Below are 20,704 nucleotides of genomic sequence, written 5' to 3' on the forward strand. Positions count from 1 at the left end.
ACATACATCAAACGAAATTTCGTGAGTGTAAAATTTATTCACAACACAATTACTAAATAAAATTTAAGTATGTATATTTAGCAGAAATTACGTCATGTGACGTAATTTCTTTATTACATACCTACATTCTATATATTTTTTTGTTCAATGCAGCAAATAAATAGAAGAATACCGTATTAGAAATCGATGCTTAAGTTCATAACGATGTTCATCAATAATGGTGATCACTTTTGACCAATTAATATTGGAAGGCGTTTACGTTTGTTTGTTTCAGCATTGACGTCTTAATTTCTATTTAAGTAGGTATAAAAACCTCAAAAATAAACATATTATATATCGCTTTGTGGGCGTTATCATCCTAATTTAGATGAAAGACGGAAAATTTAAGAAATTAGGTATAATACGTTTATAAATCTTGTGTTACATATGTATAACTTTTATATTAGTGATTGTATTGGCAAAGTTAAATTCAGTACTTAATTAAAACTCATTTAAAAACATTCCTTCTATAATAACGTTGTTAACACGCAAAACACACACAGCCGTAAACACGGCGGGGTGTTTAATATACTTCAATGTAGTAAAAAGTATCTAATAATCTGGCGAAGTGCAAACAAACAGTTCCAAATAATCTTCATGCAAAATCAAACGGCAGCTCAAGTTACGTACCCAGGTTGCGTTAACCTAGATATAACGGGAAAGCGGCCCTTATAATTGATGGCTTTCTATTTTTCGATAGCGAAGTCGATTCGAAATTCAGACGTGGGCGAACGCGTTTCGTAAGTGCCGATAGTCGGGATGAACCCGTAATACGGTATGAGTATTGAACCTCAAGTCAATAGGTTATTGAAACCTCATTGTGATGATTTGACACTATAGTGTGAATGTAAGTGTACTCTATAGAACCCATTGTATAAAGAAGTGCTATCAGCATTTTTGAAGTTTTTATGAATATAATAATATAAGTATCTATATAACATTACCACTTACCTGCGTTCAAAACTCCAATACACTTGACAATGAACCGTTTCAAAATTAAAAATAGATCAAAACAGAATAGACCTAATCCATTTCAAGAAGAATAACCGAAATCCTTTTATGTATAGGTAGGTGGTAGCTGAATATAGTAATGAATATAAAAAAAAAGTAATTTAAAAAAGTAATTTATTTTATTTAAAAAAGTTTATTAACAACTTAACCAAACTCTATGTGCTTTATAATTTTGTGAAACTACAATAAACAAATTAATACTAATTGAGAATTTCATCAATTTAGAAACTTTACTTCTTGGCTATCGGTTGCATATGAAGTTATAGCATAACATAAAATATAGACTTTAGAATCTAAATGTACGTACATTACATCGCAATTTACAAGCATTACAAAAATAACTATAATTAATTCCTTCTTAATATTAAAAAATATATAAATTTGTGGATTATGTTGTCGCCTTCTCAGCACAACTAATCGTCACGATAATTGGTACACTAATACTATATGTAATGGAAAAGTCTTATTTTTATCCCGATGAATCAAATTATCCCAGTCACGCGAAGTGGCGGGTAAAAGCTAATGTGTATATAAACAAAACAGCGGCAGCCGTGTAAGCTAAGGGCGCCTGATGCGTGTGCGCAATAAATCGTGTCCAATTAGCGAGCCGCACAACGTTATCTTCGCGACAAAGCAACGCTGGACCACTTAACATAGCTTGCTAACTCGGCCGCTACCTCACTGAATATGGAAACGTATGTTGAATAGTAAAAGATTTTATATATGTATGTGCATTATTGTACATTCGATATTCTTTTGGAACGACAAAAGCATCTACAATTTTTATTACAGAAGTGTTAGAAACTACAGTTCGATTATTTCATATATTAGATTGTAGGTATTATACCATTGAAATAATTCAATTCACAATTTATTTATTTTATATTATATTAATTATTGTATTGTGTCCAACAATGCTATTTTACTTTAAATAATATTTTTAGCTACTGTGTTTTGCTTGCTGTATACGCTATTTCTTTTAAATACAATATAAATGAAGGTGTGGTGTGGATTGTTTCATACAGCTACTAAACCAACATACTATGTTTAATATTATTTTTATTTACTACACATTAAAGTTAAATAATACAAAATATGTAGGGATTACCATTCTCTTTTGTTGATGTAATATAATAAACAATCAAAGAGTATGTTTTCTCTCCTCGACCTGTAGGATAAGATTACTTGGTGAATAACATGAATAACCCACATTATATAAGTTACTAAGGAATAGAAATAAGTTAATTAGATAATAATCCTACACATTCAGTATAAACAAATAAAAAGAAATATTAAAAATTAATTATAAAAAAAGTGGAATGCAATACGAGCAGGTCAAAGATATTTTATTATTTGTTACTAAATGACAGGAGAATAATGGTTAGACAATGGGAACATGATACAACCCGTCTACTTCATTTTGAGTAGACACCTTTGTCATATGTTTTTGTTAGCGGTCATTTCCATAAATTATAGAGGATGGTACAGGCAATGTTAATGCCTTGTAAAAGTACAAACATTCTTATATATATCGTGCCCTTATTGTATTGGTGATAAAGATCAAAATTGAAAAAAGATTATCTATTGTGAGGAGGGTATAGTAATAGATTGTAGTCTGCCATTGTTATGGTAATTCGGAGACGTGACGGTCACGCCATGCAAGAGATTTCGTAACCGGTAAGAAATTACCTTACCAGTATAACAGTCCCTAAGGTATTGTAATATTAAAATACAATATTTTTGTTACTCCCAGTATTTGCGATTTCAAATACTTTACAGGAGAAACTACAATTCCTAAACAAAATTCATAGGTTAAAATTTATAAATATTTATTGTTATTATTTCTATTAATTATCATTTATATACATACAAGTAGTACTTATTCAACAATTATTTTAATTACTAAAGGAAGAGTTATAATTTACATTAAAAAATACGAAGTTTAGGAAATACTAAAAAAATATTAGAGATTGGAATGAGTTGTTTTCTTTTCCAATTAGTGTCAGAAAACCTCTAAGGGTCAATTCCTAGCCGCCTGCGCCCAGATCTCTGTATTGTTCAGACGCGTTTGTGTCCAATCAGTTTAAATTTCTCCCGATATGGAAGGTCCTTCCTTAAAAGGCTTCGGTTATTCTGAGTCCGGCATCGTCCACAAAACAACCGCTAATTGGCTGAAAAGTCATATTAAAGTGGAGATGATTGATGATAGTTCCTAATAAAGATTCTTTGTTGCAAATCCATTGTCGGCAAGGACAAAAAGGCAAATGCAATACGATAATATCAAAGTTCACTGTAGGAAGTTTCTTGTCAAATTTGTTTTAAGTTATTTATTAACATGAATCGAAAGTGAAGATAGAGTTTTGTATAAAAAGTAAGATATTTAATATAATATTCCAAAGTAAACAGAGAACTCCATTTAGTCTTTTAAATCTTTAATATGTAATCCTTGGGATTGGCTATGCATGAGAAGTTTCCTTACAGTAAAATCTGTGAGGTCCATAGCGTTCGTTATTTGTGCGTAGAGGTGACAGATCTTTTACCAGATTAAATAATTAAGAAAATTCTTCTCTTGTTTATTAATTATAGTAATAGTATCAAAATGTAAATCGTTTGCTAACGCCCTGACTTGTTTCTGGTTATAATGTTTTCCTAGTTTTACAGGCTAAAAGTAAGTAAAATAACTTTTTGCAATATATCACACTTAATCTACTCTTGTCCTTCCCTATCTGTCACTAAGGTTATTGACATAGCATACTGACCTAGTTCACATGTGATCGTTGGTCCATTGAACGATTTAGATCAGCGGTCGCCGACTCATTCACTCAATTGCTTCTTCCTGCTTGTGACAATGTTGCTAGCTCAAGGCCAACTATTCCTGCATACAAGCAAAATTATACCAAACGTTTTTTTGCTTCACATTTAATCGTAATTAGATTTAGATTAAACTAATTAATTCTTTATTGATATTATCTAGGTGTGCCCATATATGAGGAATATAAAATTGGCATTACTACAAAAGATAATCCTAGATATATACCTGGCAGCCTTTATTTACGTATAAAGGTATGATGAGGTAAGAAATACTGTTGTTTAACAACAGTTTTTGACTTGAAGATATCAAAGTTAATTTTAGTATTCATTCCAATACATGTTGCAAGTCTGATTCGTTGACCCGAATCGCGAGTTCAGCCCGAGAGCCATTTGCTGTTCTAAAATTATAGCTCGCAGCGGGATGACGTTACCGACTTAACCATAAAGTATTTTAGTCCCACGTTTAACACTTTGGGGTGAGCCTCGTGAGAATGCCGAAGTACTAACATCACTCATCACGTAGTTAAGTGGAATTGCTACATTAAACATGGATCTCGGCGTGTTGACTCTTTATGTTGACCGATGCCTACTGAGTATAACTTGGGAAATATTTCTATCAATTTTAACTTCATTCATTTCCTTATACTTTGAAGGTTATTGTTAATTTCCTAATAAAGTTTTGGTAATGTTATTTAATTGTATAGACATTGAATTTAATACACATTTCATAAATTTAATATAATATACATAATTTTATATCATACATTCAAATATATATAACTTAAAGGTAACTGACATAGTGATCTATCAACGCACAGCCCAAACCACCGGACGGATAGGGCTGAAATTTGGCATGCAGGTAGAGATTATGACGTAGGCATCCGCTAAGAAAAGATTTTTAACGCGAGCGAAGCCGCGGGCAAAAGCTAGTTATAATGTACATACGAAGTATACATAGTATAAAACTGACAAATATTTGTCAGTTTTGGATGAGTTTAATCAAAATCGTTCACAAATATCTGAATAAGCTCCGTTTCTCTACTCTTGTAATTCTGGATAGGATCATATTGTAGAAGTAGCTCTAAGAAATATTTACTAACTGATATTCAGTTGTGATAACTCAAACCCTACAAGTAACAGTTAGTCTAGTTCTCTAATACAAATAAATCAATTAATCGGCCAAAATCTATTACAATTCCCCATCTGAACGTATCCGTTACAATATTTATTTCAGTAAAGTTAATTGTAAGGAAAATTGCCTTAATTAAAATCAAGATGATATGGAGAATCTGTCGATATTATTAAATTCGTCAAAATAGCTAATAGGGATAACCTTTATTATATTACGTCAGGCGTCAGATCGCCACAGTTAGACGGACGTTCGTGAGAAAGACTCTCCATCAGGCCTACGTAAATATTGACCATACACAGTAGTACATACCTGCCAAGCTACAAGCCACAGTGTACCGGTAAACATGATTATTGTCATTATATTGTTGCGCTAGGCCGTTATGGTATATGACTAATGTAATTACAATATAGAAAAAATATATGGTTCTTTCTTGTTTGATCATTATATTATGATTTATGCTTGAAAATGTTTTCATTGAAATATTTATCTTAAATATGCTGTAAATTCAATGTTTTATACATGTAATGGAGCTACTCGTAGCTCAGTATGTACAGCTCAGTCTGCAACATGTTGAGAGATTAACATGAATCTTTCATTTAAATATTTTCTCAGTCTAATACTTAATGATTAGTTCTGGGAATGGTTCTAGACATTGAAATACATCGTTGACAGTTCTCGTAATTATCTAAACGTCAGTCCACACAGAAACATAGTTGCCATGTATGTGTTTGCGTAATTTGGCAAAGTTTGTGTAAGTCTAATAAACATGTAGAGCTATTGATCACGAGTCACGAATATTATCCACTGTACAATATATAACCGTTTGTATAGGTATATAGGCTTACAAAATGTAAAAACCATATTTATTAGACCATAATTGAGGCATAATACTTAACATTTAAAGTTAGTAAACAAATATTTTATGCATCTTCCTTAATTAAAAGGACTCTTTCAGCATGTTGGGCTGTATGTTGAGCAACATATTTTACAACATGAAGCAAAATATTTAGTACCTACGTTAATTGAGCTTCAGTGTAAGCTACGACGATTTGTTTGAATGCAAAATGATCGTAAATACTATTTATCAAACTTACTATTAAAACAAAAAAGTTTGTCGTATAAAATGTTCTAAATCATATTTAAAATATTAGTCTACGTTGTTTCGTGTTGATGTTTACTGAAGTAATCCCACACAACGAGTCGCTGCGCTGCGCCGACCACGACCACACCTACAACGTTTTCTAATGTTGTTTGTTGCACATTAATTTATGTTATTGTTGAATATTACGATTTACAAAGTAACCAAAATTGTTATTCAAGATAATGTGTTTAGAAAATGGGTTAGTATGTTTTCTATTACATGTTTTCCTAAAGTGATTTATTTGATTGAACTTATTTTCCTAGATTTCCGACATTTTTCTTATTAATAATAATTAAGTAAATAATAACACTGACTGACAAGTTAATTTCTTTTTCGATCTATTTACGTCCACAATTTGCATCAAATCATCTGTATCATTGGTAATACGTGATACGTATGGCAAATACATTTATAAGGATGGTGCCCTCTTTTATACTAGTTTGAATCCGGTTCTATTAGCAAGCTGGCTTATTTACTGGCCGCCCACACTACAGGGATCTATATCTGACTAATGTACCTTGCCAGCTATTATTTACGCACACTCGACAAAACAGGTCTGCGATAATCTGCACGATGCTCCCTTAACTCTTTGTTGTTTTTTACTACCTTGTTCTGGTTTACAACCATTAGTCCTACAATAAATATGTAGCTCAGTTATGTACTCTTACATGTAGGTTCTTAGATGTTTTTAGATGTGGATTAGTAATATTGTCAAGATGAAGTTTTAAAAAATCTTTTCAGAGTGCATTGCCACTTAATAAAATAAATCTATGTTCCAAATTTTAAATTCCTGTATTCGCCTGCGCTAACAATATACTGACTGTGCATCTGAAGGATGAGAGGATAAAAGGACGAGGTCGAATTAGGCACTTGTGGCCTCTTAGCGAATTTACTGGGAATTGATCACTATGGTTACTATGGTGGTGGAGGGTGGTTGACCCGACAAATACAATACAATCATAGAGACCATGATTGATGGATTATTAGCTGAGGGGACTAACTATTATTAATAATCCCCTCTAAGAATAATTTGAAACATCAAACCAGTGTTCTAATCCTTATAAATCGTATATTTATTTAGAAAAGAATGTGAGACTTAATACAATTCGCAACTCGTGCACGATCAGGGATTCGGACACTGACCTTTTTGCTTCTGCTAAAATACATTCACCTGGAATCAAATCCAATAAACATGAAATACAATACCTATATTTTATTTCATATTTATTAGATTCGCTCATACATTTAATATGTAACATGGTCATTAACAAAGCGAGATTAATGAGTTTAACGCATGAATATCGCTTACAAAATATTTTTAACTTTTTCGGATGTTTGAGTTTGATAATATAATTGCTTGCAATAAATTTCCATGTGAAAAATTACATACAGGAGTGTTTAGGTATATTTGGAAATTTTAATAATTACGTCAGTAAAATTTATAAATATAAAGGCGCCCTTAAATTGTTCATTTTTGTTGTTTTTTTTGTTGATTCTTTATGTGCGACGTATCATTGACCCTAAGGTTATCGAAATTTATTTGGACAATTACATTCATTATCATAATAGTAGGTGGTCGTAGTATATATAGTAGAGCAATTTATTTATTATCTACTTATTTTTTACTGAGTAGATGCCTACATATTCATTCATGACCAACAGAACGTAAAACTGGATATTGTCAAATAAGAACCATGTAAAATAAATATATCTAGGTTAACTTAACTATTGGGGTATTATATAAAGATGGATCCATGAATACGTCTATCTTAGCTACATCTTTCCCAAATTAGCTTACCCTTTCTCTTCCTTTCTTACCTATCTTAATAAATAAGATATGTTGGAAATATTTCCTGTGGAATCGAAGGACCGTATTTTTCAGAAATAGTAAAATCTGTGCATAGTACTTTCGGATAGGTGGCACGTCAACTTGTTTCCCACTATAAATAGTATAAAAAAACTAAATGTTTAAACAGAAAATAGCAAATAGGTGTTAGTTAGTCATTCGCGTGTGAAAGCCGGAATTATCTTGCTATTGCTTCTATCTCGACCAGTCGGCCATTGCGCCGCTTGTTGTATTTTCTTGTTGAATTTATCTGCTTTGTATTTCCATACTTACTACTGGGAATATTCAATTTGTTTGTTTTCTCACTATACTGTTATTATTTATTAGATACTTCTTTGTGAAAAGTATGCTGTTCCGCTTCAATCTCGCTAGGTTAACCTACGTATTAGCGGTTATCTTCGCTTTTCTAAACAGATTCTCAACTTTGTTTATTTAGATTTTCTATGTCTAGTTCACGTCTATATTAGAGTCGAAAGATAAGATTCAAGTGGTATTAATGTACGTATGGTGAAAGATGTGAACTTGTTTGTGTGTATATGTTTATATCTTCTATATAAGGAGAATCTGAGCAACTGATCAAGGTTCAGTTGAAACTGAGCTTCGAAACAAAATAGCTGATATGGGAAAGACTAAGAAAAAAATATTGAAATACCCAGAACCACATAAGATAACGCATCTTGCATAAATAATATAATATTACATACTGCTAGTGAAAACTCGTGAATTGTCTGTCGCTGCTGATATATGAACCTAACCATTGATTAGCCCAAATCTCAGAAATGCCGTACGTAATCATAAATATTTCAGATTCAATATGTTTGTAATATACTGTTATTGACAAACCTATACCATGCATCTGATATGGGAGGTTTAAACTCATCGAAGGAAACAAAGCACATACGTGAACTCATTCGTGCAACAGATTATATTTTCTTATTGCAAAAATCCATTTCTTTATAAATGAAGCACTTTTTAAAGTAGGTACGCTATTTCACAAAAAAATTCAGTTTTTATGTATTTTATCTTTAAATAAGACTTACTTGGAATGTGTTACAAACATAACACATGTTAAGCAAATGTCGAGATGAGTCGTATGGCACGAATTTGGTATCTATAAATAACATTGGCAAGCACGGTATAAGTTTACAAGACAAAAATATAGAGTTTTCAATTACTTATATATCTTATGATTTGCTAGACGTCCTCTTATTCTTTGATTGTATGTCATAGAAATATAAATGATGGATTGTTTGTCTGTTATTATAAATCTACATGATTTACCAACACACGGTACCAGTTGTTTAGTTTCTTAAAGTTTGAAGAAAAATTTTGTATTCACAAAATTTTTCTCGAATTTTGCTAAATGTATTATATCTAACAAATACACAGATTAATTTCAAAGATATCCTGGTAATATAAATAAAAAAAATAACGTGCATAATTTTCAATACCAAAAACATATTTATGTATGAACTAAAAATTATAGACCCGTTATTGAATTTTCTCTGAAGTAGTAACTCGTATCATACTTTCGTTCTTTCGTTGTTTCATCATAGCCGTGCTTTCTTGTTGCTACATCTACTTCATCATTTAGACACCGGTGATAAATTCTAAATGTCAAAGAAGATGATGCATAATGGTTTTATTGCCTCGAGGTGTCACCTCCACTCGCAGCAAATGGCAACGTACTTTGTACACTTCTTTTAAAGTATAGTATTGAATAGCAACGTGTCATTGATTTGTAACATTACTAAATCCATTTGTAAGACAAAACCTTCGGTGACAGGAGTATTCGTTTCGGTCACGATAATTCGTGCCTATGTACTCGAAGTAATTATGTGTACTGTTAATTAAGAGGTTGTAGGTACACGCTTTGACGAGGGTCACCGCATTCACGCATTACCACCAATTGGGGGAAAGTTGTCATTCATTATCTTCATATCTTACCGATCTGAGGCATAATTAAAGGACTGTTCAATTAAATTAATGTTTTTACCGGAGCTATTTGGACATTGAAACCAGTATGTGTAGAGTAGTTATAGCGGATCTACTACTAGTAGTAACTGAATATAATTATTAGTTAATTTCAATTTAATTAATTTAATTTAAAATGTTACCGGATTGCTCCGGTCATATTTTAAATGAAACGAAGATGGGATTAAATCTCCATTGCAAATGATGATTTCTCTCATGAATCCCCAAATTCGTATAGTTTTGACTGACATATAGGACATAATCTCTACAAAAATACAACAGTTTAGTAAGTAACAATTAAGATCTATATTTGTATCTACGCGCTTGCAAGTTCACATGCTGAAACTTAAATAATCAAAGGATTGAAACGATCTGTAGCGTGTATATATTCACGTTGTCGGACACACGACAAATTTGCATGAACTTGTTGCTTGTATTTACATACAATCTGAGCCACACACGACGAAACGCGTGCCCAATATTTCTGGTATGGAACGAAAGAACTTACATTCTTGTTTTTCGTAGTCATTAGTAAGAATGGTTCGCATCTTTTATGTTCACTTTCAGTGCACAGAAATTTTAATGGTCGTCCGTTCTTAAAGATGTATTTGTTCGCTACATCTCAGTAAAAAAACCATTTGTATGTTTATTTTCGCTAATTATATGAAATAAATTGTTTATGTCGAAACTAAACAGCAATAATAATATTCTACACATTAAATCGAGATCCTTATCAATTAAATATGAAAATATAATAACAGAGTAGGTATGTAGTAAATAAAAAGTTAAGTATTTTTTATGCTAAACTTAAATAATACATGTGCTCGCCACTTATCATAAGACTGTTGTAAGCTCTGTTCTTATATTTAAATTTCAAAAGCAACAGATAAGATAAGGAATATAACAAATGCCTATATAAGCGTCTATACAAAATTATTAGCCCACATATAGACTTACAAGAATAAGTATAGTATATTATCTATGCCTACATGAATACTACGTGTAACTATTCCATTCACTTCGCTCGTAATCAAAATGATATAAGATGCCGCGTGTGCCCGCGGTATCCAAGTGAATGTTCTTTGATCTTTCCAATAGCCTACTATTAAAACTTAATAATTTCAATAATCCGACTTAAGTATAATGTTGTGAATACCATTTTAATATATTAAATGCTTTGATTGAATTATATTACCATTTTATCATAATAATAACCACAGATAAGAGAATATTAGATAATAATACTTTATCCCAATTTAATGTATCATAGATATTTAATTCACTGTACAAGTAATGGATAGCAATATAATAAAAATAAACGATGTTATAGCCTTCGTATAAATACTTATAAATTTAGAAAAATGACATAAATACTAAAATCTATAGTTTAAAGTAAGGAGCATTTTTAATGAAGACTTAATAATAACAAAATATTTATAAATATAATTTATATAAAATACATTTTAATTCAATATTGTAATTGACTGTTTAAAACATTACAAAAAATATCAACTAAATTATGTAGTTCAGTTAGACTTTAAATAACCAAATTCTTTTTATATTCACCATAAATAAATAAAGGGCCAAACTATTATATTTTACTTACTAGTAGAACAAGTTTTCAGCCACTATTTGTCAGTAAATACTAATCAATATTTTCTGTTTTTATTACTAAATTTTAGTAATCCATTATTGAATATATTTTTTTCATTGTGGCACAAATAAATCAACAACATGAATCTTTAATTGATTCTCAGGGAGTCCTAACATTGTGCATTTAAGATTGATGGACACCCACGTAATGTACTTTTATTGTAAAGGAAATCTAAATGGTGGAGCAATATAGTGACATTATCAGACATTGTCAAGCATAGATAGTGTTTTGATGGGAATTTATCGCCCTTTCCAAGGCGAGGCTCAAGGATACGACACTCTAGTCGCGAACTAGGAGCGGTTTTCATAGAATATACGATAGATGGTATTTACATTGTGTGATAGTTAATGGAAGGATCGGGCCTTGTTTATCAAAGTATATTACATTACAAGTCCAAGATGATAATAAAAAGTCTAATCATAACTTCATTTTTAAACAAAATCATTCTAAAAACCGTAATTGCACTATGTTTACTACTATTGACAAGTACTGTCTGATTACTGCACTTATTAATAGATACTTTGAAAGTAGATTTTACGCGCAATTCTTCTATTTTATGTACTAATTTTTTAACACTTCCTATATCCATACTCATGATCTATAATCATATTACTCCAATATATGAATTGAAATGATAAGAAATAAGTCTGTTTTACAAAACATACCAAATTGACTACTAATTGAGTATTTAAATCAACAGACATTTCTAATACCAGTAAGGATATTTATTAAATATTATAATATGTTTAGTACATTCAAAATATGTAGTTAATGTTACTGATGGCATAAAAGCAAACAAAAATGTTTGTTTATATGCAGTCGTTATCCAACAGTTTGATTAGTCTCTGATTGTTACAGCGTTTTGAGTTTTTTTATATGTCAATTTATTACAATAATAATTTTATTGAAGGTGTTTTCTATGCGGTATCTATTATAGTGCGTGGGCGCATAATGGTAGATACGATGAGGGCACGATCGATTGCTACAATGTGGGCACCGAACACCGTTTCACAAAATGAACCCTTTGTGTTGTAAATTGGCTATGAGGGTTTGGGCGATTGCCTTTTGCAGTTATAAAAATTGAACGCCTTCGTATTCCCACGCGTTATAGAATATCCATAGCTTTTATCTAACGTTCCGAAAGTACAGATTTCTTGGATCTCTCTTGTAAAACGTTTAGATAAGAAAATGTTGCAACACCCAGTGAAACAATGAAGATTTAATTGTAAGAACTCAAAGCTCATTGTAAAAGTACAACGACTTTCTAGAACGTGGGTGTGATAGTTACTATTATATGATTTCTGAATGTGAAGTGCACAATAATTAAAATTATACCTAATTTAATGAGTTTATAAAATTATAAATTGCGAATAGTGAAGGAAGAAGGAATTTTGTATGTGTAAAACATAGAGAAGTCAGTAATACGACGAGACGATGCTAATGAACTCTCCTCCCAGAATACTAAATATAAGAGAATGTTGTGTATGACTAAATACAAAACCTATACACAAATAGTGAATATAATAACATAGATACTTACTATGCAAATTGTAGGGTAAGTTAGATACAGTTTATTAATAGATTACTATAGAAACAAAACTTATTTAAAGGAATGTGATTATGTTTACAATGAAAATGTCTGCATTATAACGGCGGCATTAGCAATGATTTATGATAATTTAAATGCATGAGGGCATGTAGTACAGTCGTACAATCACAAGGCCCGCTATCCGTGACCAATGTTAAATTAAGTACTTACGTACATACGGAACGAGCACGGCCACGGATTCAGTTATTTTGATAGAACGCGTAGTGAATCGATTCGTCGTAAAATGATCGATCAATTGTTTAAATAAATCGTACAATAACAAAATAAGGGTCTATTTTCGGAGGTATATTAAACGACCTTAATAGTGTTTTTTCTGTAATTAGAATGGCAAATAAGCTAACGGCCCATCTGATGGTAAACAGTAACCGTCGCCTATATACATTAATCATTATTCTCATACGACACACGTGATACCATCCATCCACGCGTTACCGTTCCAGAAGCCTAAAATGTTAGGTCTCTTAACCTGTAATGTCCTGCCTAATGACACCCTACAACCGAAACGTATCTTACAAAGCAACATGCTTGGCGGCTGAAATAGGTGACTGGGGTACCCACCCGGACTTTTATAGTATACTTTTGATGAATAATATAAATAAAAATTACATACTATTGCATTGCGCATAATCACACTTAATATTTACTGAACAACTATTACAAACAGTTAATGCCTTAGAGAAAACCTATTTAAGAAGCCTTATTGGGTAAACAATGACTGTACAGTAGACATTTAAATGCAAATGTACAGCCTCTAATTAAGCTATGATCGGCTGAAGGTATAGTCTGATCTCGTAGTCAATTATGTTAAATATAGCACTGCATATTCAACTAAGTACTGGTGGCCGATCACGCAAAATCTAATTTAAAACGTATATAACAATGAGATACTGTATAAAATTTGTCTAAACCAAATATATGATTCACCATGTGTTTATAGTACATTAAATTTTATTATTTACTAGCTGCACCCGCGACTTCGTCCGCGTAGAATATAACTTTATTTTTGTAAAATAAACCTGCCAAAAAAAGCCCCGGTTTAGCCATTTCAGAAGAAGGAACAAACAGACAGGCAGACAGACAAAAATTGTAAAAAAAATTTTATTATGATCTCATTTTTAGTATTTATATTCATATGCACGTAGTAAAAAACGGTTATTTCAATATTACAAACAGACACTAAAATTTTATTTATATGTATAGATTAATTACTTACAAACTCATCCCTCTCGCGTAATTGTCGTAAAAAGGGATACAAACATTTTGTTTTACGTATTAATTGAATAGTCGAAATCATAGTTTTGCGCAATTTATTTTTTAAATCTCAATCGAAAGAAGATTCGGTTGAGTTCGAATTGAGACTGAAGGATAGATCGGAAACCACATAAATAGCTATCTAAGAGTCGTGCGGTGGGCAGCAGCCCGTTGACGTGTAATCATCATCGATCTCTATAATCAAAGATCCCGAATCATTACGTGCACAACGGTACTGCGGTCATGCGCAGGCGCCCATGTATCGTCGTTACCATCGTTATAATGTACGTAATGAAATACTCAACGGCAGCGTATAATAAACCTCTCGTTAGCGCTCATTTAATGTATCTTTTTTACTTGAAAACAGGTTTTATTAAATTAACTGTCTATTACAATTGTGAGTTTATTTATTCTATAGAAATTATTTGTTTAATGTCGAGGCATTTCCTTTATTACATTCGACATGATAATCTATTTCTTTTATTAACCATTGTTAATCGCCACAAGAACTTTTATTATAGAAGTTTTTTTTATTATAATCATCGACCTATATTTTTTTCTATTACAACTAATTTATTATGGCATTACTAGAATTTATAGGTCTTTTTCTGCTATAAATTTCATAAAGTTAATTTTAATGAACCCATACCATAAGAATTTACAATGCACTTTTACTAGTCTTATATATATATACCTAGGTACGTTTTCCAAATAAAAAGTGAACATTGAAATTTACACAAAAATGGGCAGGCGAATGTGTACAAAAGGTTTTTCACATATTTACAAATCTTTTATGACGTTCTGACTGGGTGAACATATTGAAATTAGTTATATTTTTTTCTGATTTAGAAAAATGCCTTCATAATATTTTTGTTAAAATGAAAAATACCTATAATAATACAATATAATAATAATTAATGTATACATTGTGTATATTTTCAGGTTGCTGGTGGGTGCGCCATTGGGAAAAAACTTACAACCTAACATTACTAAATCCGGAGCACTGTTTAAATGCGGCCTAACATCGGCGGACTGGGATTGTGAACAGGTCATCACAGATGGAAAGAGCAGTGAGTACATCCAAACAGAATATTATTTTAACATCGGCGCATTGTCGAAACTACACACGATTATATTATCAGTGAATCATTCTATAATTGACATGTGTAATTGGTTTCGACACTTTTTTAATAGGTAATTTATCTTAAATAAAGTATTATGTAACTATATTGCATTTAGTGCACTGTATTGCATTTATATTTACATTCGAAATTTGAAAAAGATCAAAATATTCAAATTTGTTCATTTAGGCTCATTACACTGCATATATTTATTAAAATCTAACTTCACTTTCAGTTCTTCGTTTATATCTAACTTAAGAATTCTTATATAATATATACTTAATATTAAATATGTACTATAAGTATTATAGAATTTATCCACTAATTTATTTACACCTAACAGTAACTTTACAGTAAGTAAATACACAATAGTAAGTTTATGTTATTTAATTATAACAATGTGAATAAAATATATATAATTATAATATAGAAATATCACGCCGCAACACAAACTGCATATTCGTTTTAAATGAAGATAAATACACATTTCTAAATCTTATATTAGATATGTAGTGTATATATTAGATCACTGGTAGAAAAATATTATTTTTGTATTATAAAAAATGCAGTTTACGTCAAACTGTTTAATAGAGCTAGAACAGCACTGCTAGAAATGTAATAGATTATGTAATTCAAATGTTAATAAATACAAAAAAAGTTTATAAATAACAAAATTATTTATTAAGTTTTTATAAGAAAATCGTTACTTTTATGCAGATATAGTTGTACCAAACTATTTTATGATTTAGGTTCATAATGCAGAATACGCCAAACCAAATGTGTATATAATATAAGTTTTAACTAAACTGTATTCTTTTGTCGGTGGTGCCCCAAACAGCGAAGTACGGCAAAATAGTCCCGAGTAAGTGAGCTGTGGTCTCATCCTCCTTTTCTTAATAATTTTGCTGTCTAATACCAACTAATCGCTGTACTTTTACTTTAAATTTGAACATAACAATCATTTGCCTGTTACAAGTTTCAGATATTCCTCGTTACTCACGGCATGCACGTTACTAATGCAAGTGGTTTGACAACTTTACTTTGCGTTATACATTTTATTAAAATGCACAATGTTACAATATTTGGGATTTATTTATTTTCTTATTTTTATCTTTCGTTTTCGTTTGGTACAAATTATTAATATAGTGAAACGTGGAGAGAGGTTTTAGACCTTTATTTACCAGAAAATAATGAGAGTTAAATCCCGTTTAACTATGTTAATAGTTTATTTATTTTTATTTACAAATTGCTGCATTTCTGTTGCTTCATTTTAATAAGAATAAGTAAGTCCTGAATATCTTTAATTTCTTAAGAATGTTCTAACTGCTTGTCGGAGCACACATATTCACTGCTTAAACTAAAACACTCATTTAGTACTCTTAGTAAGTGTATTTGTATAAAGTTGTCATCAGCTAGAATAGTGAAATCTGTTTTTAAATTACATAGACACTAGATAAATTAGTTAAATGATAAAACTTTAGATATAGAGATAAAAGAAGCTGAACACGTATTTACCAATAGTATTACAGAAAATTAGAGGTGACTGGTCGTATTATATAGTTTTGATTAAACTTTAACAGTAAAAAAACTAGTTAATATTATTAACTCACAAATTGATAAATTAATCCGTAACCAACATGTGAAGTTTAAAACCAATGTATATCTGGTTTTAATTGGACATTGTAAGTATTTAAAGCTAACAAAAAATAAAATACAGGGTCGATTAACATTATAGATTTAACTTAGAAAATAATCACATAAAATAAAAAAATAATTGGTGTTACTTGGTGTACTAATAAATCAGTCGCCAATGAATGGAACCAATATCAGCTCTATTTTAACATTCGTAGTCTTCGGTGTAACGTGTATTAACCTGAGACCACATGTTTTCGCCGTATCTTCATTTCAGGTTTGCAGGAGTATCGACACTTTAGTATCCTCACCTATTGTCACTTTAGAGATATTAGTTTGATGATGTATTTTAGTTCGATAAGACACCGTCATTTGCATGTTCTTTAATTTATATGACTTTTGAGACATGCTTCAATCATTCGCACGACTTTGATAAATTACGATTTTGTATTATCTGCAATATTACCTATTTTTGCTGATAATTATTTATAAGACTTATTCTTGCATTCACGCCTTGAGCTTTGCATTTGTCGAATTTACCAACAATATGGTTAGTATGTGGGAATTACAAAGACTTTTGAAGCATAAGCAATACATTATTTAGAAAAATCTCTAATACATGTTACCTTTGATTAATTTGCCTTTTATTATTATTATGTTTTGTATAATTGATCTATTTGTATTAATCGTTCGTAGATTATAGTTCATTATGTTTTGTGTTTGGGTGGATCAAATAACCTGATGGATATGTTTGATGTTACGTCAATTATATTCGATTGATGAGAGTTTAACTTGTATCTAATACATGCTTCTGAGCCTTCATTTATTATTTGCAAATTATGTGATAATATAATTGAAATGTAATTATGTGATATAACTTTTATTTAATATTGCTATAGAAATTGGGCTATTTTTAAAACAAATTAACTATTTACTGTATATTGATGCAAAGTTCATTTATGTAGATCCAGATGGATACAACCTTACGGAACCACATTCTGATGAACAGAAGAAAGGACAATGGCTTGGGGTCTCAGTACGCAGTCAGGGCCCAGGAAAAAAAGCTGTTGTTTGCGCCCATAGGTTATATTTTATTTCTTTCTTTCTTATATATATATCAATATATTTATTTACTTGTTACTACTTCAACTATATGTAAAATATTGCAGATATCAAAATAATTATTTATTTAAGAGACATATTTAGTGATTTTTTTTTACCTTTAATGTTCTTTTTTAAACGAATAGGTACTTAAATAAATTTCAGGTACATTCGAAAAGTTCTCGAAGCGCAATATGGGCAAGGTCTATGCTATACGTTGACAAATGAACTCAAACTAATCGACGCGTGGGAGCCATGCCGAGGCAGACCAGTAGTAAGGTAAATATTTAGTATAAATAAATATTTTTGTACCACAAGTGAATCTATGAAGAAAGTGCATTTAGCCGTTTCTCCTATTAGGAAGATCTAACGCACAGACAAATTATAACAATCAATAATCATATCATTTAGGTTCTATATACTATACTATTGTCGATATACTGACAATAGTTTTCCCCCAATAGTAGTCTCATATACCTTTAATGTACAACAACTTATTATAATTAATACTCTGTAGACCATGAAAAGAAATATTTAGAGAAAATGTTCTTGTTGCGCTCTTGATTTAAAGAGATTGGAAGTTATGATAGTGTCGGCGATGGTTATAATAAAGAATTTTAGTAATATTGTAATAATATCTATTTTCAGAGAACACGAAGAATATGGGTATTGTCAAGCTGGTACAAGCAGTTCTTTGTTGGAAGACGATACTTTGGTTATGGGCAGTCCTGGTCCTTATACTTGGAGAGGCACCTTATTCGTGTCTGATGCCAAGGATGACCTCCTTGAAAGAGACAATACAGTCTACTTGGCACCTGTGGAAGACGGTCAAAGTCCTGTGGAGAAATACAGTTATTTAGGTAAGATTATTTAAAAATTTAATGTAAACATTAGACACTATGTAAGCACTGACTGATTAAATTATAATACGTTCGTGTTTGCTATGGATGTCAGCTCTAAAGAACTCTTTTATATAATTCAAATGACAAACAAGGATAGCCTAATGGCCCATTTGATTGTAATTATAATAGTTAATTACATAAATAGCACCTCGGGCACCTACCTCATCATGTGACGCCCGTGGTACCCCTATTGCATGGTGACGTACGATATGGTATGGAAATATAATATATTCCGCAGATGTTATATCTCCGTACCATGTAATTTCACAGCTATATCTAGCTTGGTAGCGGTAAGACAAAGGTACCGACACAGACGATTCTGTACAGGATCTCTATCTGCTTTACCATTATTAAAAATTTGTAAGCACAATATGAAAATATTTCTTTTCGCCGTTTCAGGTATGTCAGTGGTAGGTGCCAAATTTTTTGACAAATCCAAATCATCATACGCAGCAGGCGCTCCACGATCTCGTGGTACTGGTCAAGTTGTTTTCTTCAGTAAACGTGAAATACAGAATTGGACATTAACTAACGTCGATTTCCTCGGACAGAAAGGAATTATCGATGGAGAACAATTTGGTTCTAGTTTTGGCTACGAAGTCTCTGCTGCAGATGTCAATGGAGACGGGTACGATTTATCATGATTTTATATTATACAATTGTCATTCACATGTTGTTCTTAAATTTTTGACAATATATTAAAATATAAGCAAAATAATACTCTTATATACTAAGACCAAATTATCTCACGTAGTGTTTGATAATTGGATCAAATAACGTAATTAATTGATGATAATATATTTTCTTATTTATATATACTATGAAGTTCACCCGAAATGGAAATTATAATTATTGTATATTAGAAAGAGTTCTCCTGTATACATATTATAGGATTTGAAATATTTTGTTTACTGATTTTGTTTGAATATTATTGTTAAGTTATTATTAATCTGCGTTATCTTTTATTTTCAGATTACCAGACCTGTTAGTAGGAGCTCCATTCTATTTTTCTCGTGATACTGGTGGAGCTGTCTATCTGTACCTTAATAGACAATACACTTTCAATTCTACGTATGATGTTAAACTAACCGGCGCACCGGAGTCGCAGTTTGGTATCTCTATAGCAAACGCTGGAGACTTAAACAAAGATGGATGTGAAGATATTGCTATTGGTAGTCCTTATGCGGGCAATGGAGAAGTGTATATTTACTTGGGAGATAGAAAGAATGGTCTGAATACAAAGCCTGATCAAATAATAAAAGCAGAAGATTTACCAAGACATATGAAAACTTTTGGATACTCTCTCTCAGGTGGAACAGATTTGGATGGTAATGGATATCCAGATTTGCTGATTGGCGCATACGAAAATGTAATACAAAGATTTTTTTAATAAATTGTAGTAATCGAAGTATTCAATATATTTACCTACCATTTTACTGAAAAATTTATTATTCCAATAAATCAATGAGTTATTTGTTTA

General features: G+C 31.1%; 1 protein-coding gene across 3 annotated transcripts in view; it reads left to right on the forward strand.

Moving 5' to 3' along the window:
• The window catches only part of LOC131846827 (integrin alpha-PS1), a 79,919-nt gene that overhangs the window by 50,561 nt on the left and 8,654 nt on the right, over positions 1 to 20,704 (forward strand). The window contains exons 2-8 of one of the 3 annotated variants that reach the window (XM_059196241.1): positions 15,411 to 15,538; positions 16,428 to 16,451; positions 18,187 to 18,304; positions 18,488 to 18,601; positions 18,971 to 19,182; positions 19,624 to 19,852; positions 20,197 to 20,593. In XM_059196241.1, coding sequence (XP_059052224.1) covers positions 15,411 to 15,538; positions 16,428 to 16,451; positions 18,187 to 18,304; positions 18,488 to 18,601; positions 18,971 to 19,182; positions 19,624 to 19,852; positions 20,197 to 20,593 — 1,222 coding nt within the window. Of the gene's footprint in view, positions 1 to 15,410; positions 15,539 to 16,411; positions 16,452 to 18,186; positions 18,305 to 18,487; positions 18,602 to 18,970; positions 19,183 to 19,623; positions 19,853 to 20,196; positions 20,594 to 20,704 lie in introns of those variants that run through there. The other 2 variants (XM_059196243.1, XM_059196242.1) reach the window with 2 other exon arrangements.

The sequence above is a fragment of the Achroia grisella genome, unplaced genomic scaffold (assembly GCF_030625045.1).
Source record: "Achroia grisella isolate CSIRO2021 unplaced genomic scaffold, CSIRO_AGI_Agris_v1 utg512, whole genome shotgun sequence".
In the NCBI taxonomy this organism is placed as follows: Eukaryota; Metazoa; Arthropoda; class Insecta; order Lepidoptera; family Pyralidae; genus Achroia; species Achroia grisella.